This window comes from Protopterus annectens, chromosome 7.part0, assembly GCF_019279795.1.
Source record: "Protopterus annectens isolate FY-2018-M chromosome 7.part0, PAN1.0, whole genome shotgun sequence".
Classification (NCBI taxonomy): Eukaryota; Metazoa; Chordata; order Ceratodontiformes; family Protopteridae; genus Protopterus; species Protopterus annectens.
This window is the reverse complement of record NC_056739.1, coordinates 475,524,889-475,531,048: the sequence shown is the minus strand read 5'-3', so window position 1 is coordinate 475,531,048 and position 6,160 is coordinate 475,524,889. Positions and strand designations below refer to the sequence as shown.

The 6,160-nt window shown below is 37.8% G+C and overlaps 1 protein-coding gene across 1 annotated transcript in view; it reads left to right on the top strand.

Annotated features, from left to right (window-relative positions):
• Positions 1 to 4,040: 4,040 nt before the first annotated feature.
• LOC122805992 (extracellular calcium-sensing receptor-like) overlaps positions 4,041 to 6,160 on the top strand; it is a 304,623-nt gene continuing 302,503 nt past the window's right edge. The window contains 2 exon segments of the mRNA XM_044076233.1: positions 4,041 to 4,069; positions 4,850 to 5,141. Coding sequence (XP_043932168.1) covers positions 4,041 to 4,069; positions 4,850 to 5,141 — 321 coding nt within the window.

Below are 6,160 nucleotides of genomic sequence, written 5' to 3'. Positions count from 1 at the left end.
TCAGAACCCAGCCTCGTCACCCCAACCATCTCTGGGACGGAAGTTCAAGAACAGACCCAGGAACAGGAGGATCTGACTAGGATACAGGCTGGCCCTTCTAAATCGGGGCAGTCTTCCTTTGAGAATATTCAACACCGGAAGGAATTTTAAAATCTATAATTTTTCCGGGTTTTCTTTTCCTCCACTTCTGGTTGATCTTCTGGCTAAGGGCCTATCATTCATACCTGCCCGCAGGGCCAATTTGGCTACCACGTTGGTTGACCTAAAAATTGTTTACCAGGAAACTGAATTTACATCTCCTACTAGGGGACCAGTGTTCCTCTCCAAAGGCTTTTTCCATTCCAAGCACCTTTAATCCACCCCTGCTTCCTTCAGTCAACATTCGTGCTATCCTCAAAACCAAGAAGAATGTTGGCTTCAATACTACCAAGGAGGAATTGGCTTTGCTTGAACTGTTATGTCACTCGGGGGTCAGAGTGATGCAGCCGGACAAAGGGGGAGGTCTAGTGGCTATAGATGTGGAAGACTATATTAAGAGAATGGAAACTATTTTGGCCTCTGAAACGTATGATGAGGTATCTAAAAATGAGTTGAACATCAACATATCTCGTGTCCATTCTTATTACGATGACATGTTTATTAATGGGATGATAGATTTGGATGTGTTCAATTATATTTCTATATCCAACCCCAAGATTCCAGCTTTATTTGGTAACCCTAAGATCCATAAGAATATGTTGGATCCGCCCATGCGCTAGTTGGGTAGTGCTAGGGGAAGTATGATGTATGCTGGAGCCAAGGTTGTGGACACTATCTTCAAAAAGTATGTCATTAGTGAGGAGCACATCTCAAAGGATTCTTGGTCTTTTCTAGGCAAAGTGAATTGGATTCCATTCAAAACTGAGAATTATTTCCTCACTATTGATGTGATAGACTTGTATTCCTTTATTCCCCACTCAGTAGCATTGGAATGGATTCAAGCGATTTTGATTTCGAAACAAGCTCCTGCCAAAGAAATTTTGATGGTCAGAGAACTCTTAGACATAGTTCCTACATGCAATTATTTCTCCTTCAACAACCAATGGTTCCATCAAAGGATAGGGGTCCCCTTGTGGGGCCAGTGTAGCAAATTTGGTGATGGCATTCTGGGAGAAAGAGTTTGTCCTTCCTAACCCATTATTTAAAGAGAAAGTCCTATTGTATACCTGATTTTTGGACAACATTTTCATCATTCCCCAAGGGGGGAGGGAAGTAGCAGACTCCATCCTGGAATGCTTTAATACATCTACTGAATTCCTTAAGTTCACCTCTAACTTTTCCATGGAGAAAATTGCTTATTTGGACGTTGATCTGTCTAAGGATAACTATAAGGGTTGCTATATGGCCAACATCCATCGCAAAGCTACTTTTTCAAATTCATATTTGCACTTTGAAAGCAACCACCCCTTTCATCAGAAGAGGTCGATAGTCAAGGGCCAACTGGTCTGGGTGGGCAGGATGGTGACACGGGACAGTGATTTCTTAAGGGAATGTGAGTTTATCAGAGACCTCTTTTTGAATAGGGGTTATCCAGGCCATCTGATTTCAGACCTCTGCAATGAGGTAAGTCGTAAGAGGGAGAATGGGGTATATCTCGCCATTTTGGGCCAGTCTATTGCAGATCAAGGTGTGTTGGTTGATGATACTCGGATTAGATCTACTTATGCCTGCAGCTTCATCACTACTTACAGTTTGGATGTGGGGGCTATCGCCTCTATTATTATGAAGAATTGGTATTTACTTACACCAGACAATCAAGGTCCTTCAGCTTTAGGGTTAAATCCTCAAGTCATTTACAAGAGAGGTTGCAACTTAAAAAACATCCTTGAAAGGAAACCTAGACCTACTCAGGCACATTCAGGCATATTCAAATGAAACATGTGCAGATACTGACAATACGTGAAAGCGGGAATTTATTTTGCGATCAGAGAGAAAGTACAAAATCCAGGGGAGGTTCAACTGTGCCAGCACACATGTGGTTTATCTGGCATAGTGTTCTTCATGTCCAACTTTCTATATAGGGAAAACTGACCGTAAACTGCATGAGCGCCTATATGAACATCTATATGCCATCAAGAAAGAAAAAATGGCTAATGCACTTGCTAAACATATTAGCGAGTGCCCAGGGCATGGGTTTAGCTTCACAGTGACTGATCAGATTGTGCATGATAACGGGGGGGGGGGGGCTGTTTCCTATTTGTTGGAACTCAGAGAATTGCTTTGGCAATTGAGGTTGGAAGCATACCATTTTCCAGGATTGAACAACATGTTGTCAATTTCCTGTGTTTTGAAATTGAAAAGTTTGATAAGGTAGTTTTGCTATTTCATACGTTAATGTGCAAAATTATGATACATATTTTTCAGTAGCCTTTGATTTTTAAAAATTTTTTTTGTACATGCATTGCTCCATCATGGGTATAATTTATCAACCATGAAGTGAGTTATTTATTTTATTTTATTTTAATACATATTTCTGGTTTCCTTTTTTCAAGTCAAGCCTGTTGGCTATTGACTTATTGTTTTTTAATCTTATATCGTTAAGGGAGTGTATATGTTTTTAAATAGTCTTATGCCTTTTTGTATGTTCTTTTTAAGATATTGAAATTTTGTATTCCAACCACAGGAGGCAGTGTGGCAAAAATAGGGAGTTATATTGTAGTATTTAAACAGGATGTGTTGAATGTGTTTATTTCCTGTTCTGAGGACGTTGGTGAGGAGTTACCGACGAAAAGCTAAACAGAGACTTTGTGGCTCAAATAAACGTCGAGTACAAGTTTACTTACTTGGTTTGGACATTTTTTACGGATTTTCGAATTTGGTGGGCAGATCCCTGGCTGCTTCTTGTGTAGCAGAAGCTCATTACTTGTCATAAATGCATTCTTATGTCTGTCATACAAGTGGCATCTCTGTGCCATACAGCATGGTTTAAGGGACATGAAGTGCCACCTGTATGTAGTGCCTGCAGTACCAATGCTGATATAAAAATGGAACCATAGTGACAGATAGCTTCAGGTAGCCTTATCAGGTGCCTCTCAACTGTCCAGGTTTTTGCCAATATTTTTCCTCATTTCCTCATAACATTTGTGTTTTTCTGCCAAATTATTCAGGTTTGAAATCATTAATAATACTAAATAATACTAAACGATGACAGGCATTTCAGTTTCAGACGTAATAACCATCAAAAATGCATAAGAATTCAAAACCTGTTATTCTAGCAACTTTCCAAGTTTATCGGAGTATTTTTTTAAATCTGTCCCTATTTTTGAGACGTTGTCCCACACTATTTTTGGCTTTGTCTAGGTTTCTTTCATTGAGAAGTTGAAAGGCATGAGTGGTGTCTTCAGTTATGCTTAAAAAAGAATGTTTCTGAATCTCTGAACTGCAGATTTGGAGTTGTAAGGGAAGATGTGCAACAGACTCCACCACATGGTATTATGTCAGGCCTAAAATGGGAGGTTTAAATTAGGAACTGGAGTAGTACAGCTAGATGGCTGAGGCTCTCCATTAAACTACCCCAAGGCATTAAGAATCCACCCAATGATTTAAAGGAAAATATGCCAAGACAATAAACATTTTGCAATTAAACTTGAGAATGAAATCAACAAGAAAATTTGCACTTGACAATGACAGGACAAGAGAAATTAGTTTTTAAGCCTCAGTTTCTGAATCATGAATTTTAAGGTAGGAAAAGAAAAGAAAATTCTTTTTACAGCATACTGAAATATGCTTGCATTTTGTACATTAGGGTAGTTTGTTGTTATTTCAAGGGAAAGGACAATTATATACTGCAAAACTAGTAATGTGATAAATTAGCAGTGGATCTAGCTACTCCAGTGAAATCCCACATAGGTTGTATGCCACGTCACTTTTAATATGTTCAAATTACACAAATGGTCAATGCTGGTGGATAGCTTTCTTCATTTCTGGGACAGAACAGTGGCAGCTTGTGTACCTGAAAGTATCCTGAACTATAAAGAACTGAACGGAGGCAACACTTAAAGATGGAAGACCCCAGTTTAATGTGTGAAAGGTTAGGGTACTATCTCTTAAACTGCAAAATGACAGGGCAAAGGAAAAGCTCCCTTACCTCAGTAATCTAAATCTCACAATTTCTCCTACCTCACTGTTGATGAGCATGTTTACTGATGAAACTGATTCTTCAGTTTCATATCTGTGCACATGAATTTGAAAGGCAAGAGGGAACTATATTTACGTGTTAGAAAGACAGACAGATAAATATACATTGCAAAATGAAAAGTTAGATAGCCTTTAATTCATGACAAACAAGTGTAGGAGCTTGTTACACAACTGTGAACAACCATGTATTTCGACTGTGAAATATGTGCCATTATATTTCAACTCTCTAAGTTTGGATCTAGGACACATGCTCGAATACCATGTGTCTGAATCACAAAACATCGAACACACATACACGAAAGCGCTTAATATCGAAAAGCGCTTCCGTGTATGTGTAGTTAAAAAAAAAAAAATCTATGTTTCTGCAGGGGGGCTTCGCCTACTTTAATATTCTCACTCCAAAATTGCACTACAGTAGGGAAAAGGGAATTTTCCCTTACCCGCACTGTAGTCCAACAGGCACACATACACGGAAGCACTTGTTGATGTTAAGCGCTTTCGTGTATGTGTGTTAAGTGTTTTGTGATTCGGACATATGCTAGTCAAGCATGTGTCCGGATCCCCTAAGTTCTTATGTTTGTTAACAGAATTGTGCTTAGCACACTTAAATATTGCTGTGGTTAAACTACTCTGTAAAAATATTAATTTATAATTTACTTACTGAATTTAACAGCTTCATCATTTTTGACTACCTCTTGGCTCTGTCCATGACTTTTGCAATTGAAGAAATAAACAGAGACCCTCGTTTATTACCAAACGTTACCTTGGGATTCCAGATTTTTGACTCATGTTATTCTAAAGAAAGGGCCCTTTTGAGTACCCTGTCATATTTAACAGGAAAACATGATCTAGTTCCAAACTACAGCTGTAAAACTGTTTCCTTATTACCTGCTGTAATTGGAGATACTCCATCATCATCCTCCCTGATCATGGCTACAGTACTGGGACTCTACAGGTACCCACAGGTAAGAATGCATTTTATAGGTTCTGTAACATGGTGCTCTGGTGTTTATAAATAAAATGAATCATCTAATGGATTTAATGAACCTGCAAAGAACTAGACATGCATTTATTTATAACAAGAAAAAAAAAATAGAAAATGACTGTCAATTTTGAGAAATACAACATGCATGAAAGTCCCTTAACCTTAACGTTTGCAGGATGTAATTGAATATGTATTATTTTTATAGCTAGTTATAATCTGTAAGTGTGACATATAAAATAACATGATCTATCATTACACTATGGTTTGGTTAAAAAGCAAAAAAGTGTATGGATAATTAGGTCAAGTAAAAATAAGCTAAGCATTAGGAAAATTATTTGGCTTTTGTGTAGTTGGGGAAAGTAATCAGATGAAGTTTGTGGTATGTTTCAATATTTGAAAACATGACATCTAAGTACCCAAATCATTATTAGCTAGTCCATGCACCAAATCAAATGAATAGACCTTCAAGATTAAATACTTTGAGTGACTCTTAAATTGTTACTCTTTGCTTATGTTCCTGTGATTTCCGGTCCTTTGCTACCTCATTAAATGACCCATTCCTGTCTTACTGATTCTGTTGTGCAGTTCTTGCTGCATCAAAACCTCTTCTGAAGTCATTCAGTTCTGTTGATTGCATAGATCCTCATCCATTTAGGTATTTTCTAGTTTTACCCCCCTTTCCCTTTATTCACACATTTTTTTTAATCTGCAGACTACCCTTTATTCAGTCATACAAAATATGTACATTTCTTTGTCTTTAAGTGTTTTTGCTCCATACATCATTAACCTTATTGCTAAGACCTTATGCCAAAATTTTAATATCTCTGCATACCCAATCTATATCTACCCTGCTTGTTCTTTCATTCATTTCTAGAACTTGCTCTCGCATCTCAGTTTTCTACATTTTTTTTAATATTAAATGAGGTCAGCCAGCAACTTCAGCACAGCAAGATAAGTCTTTGACTATGATCCAGGTGACCTGAGCTTGAATATTGGCTC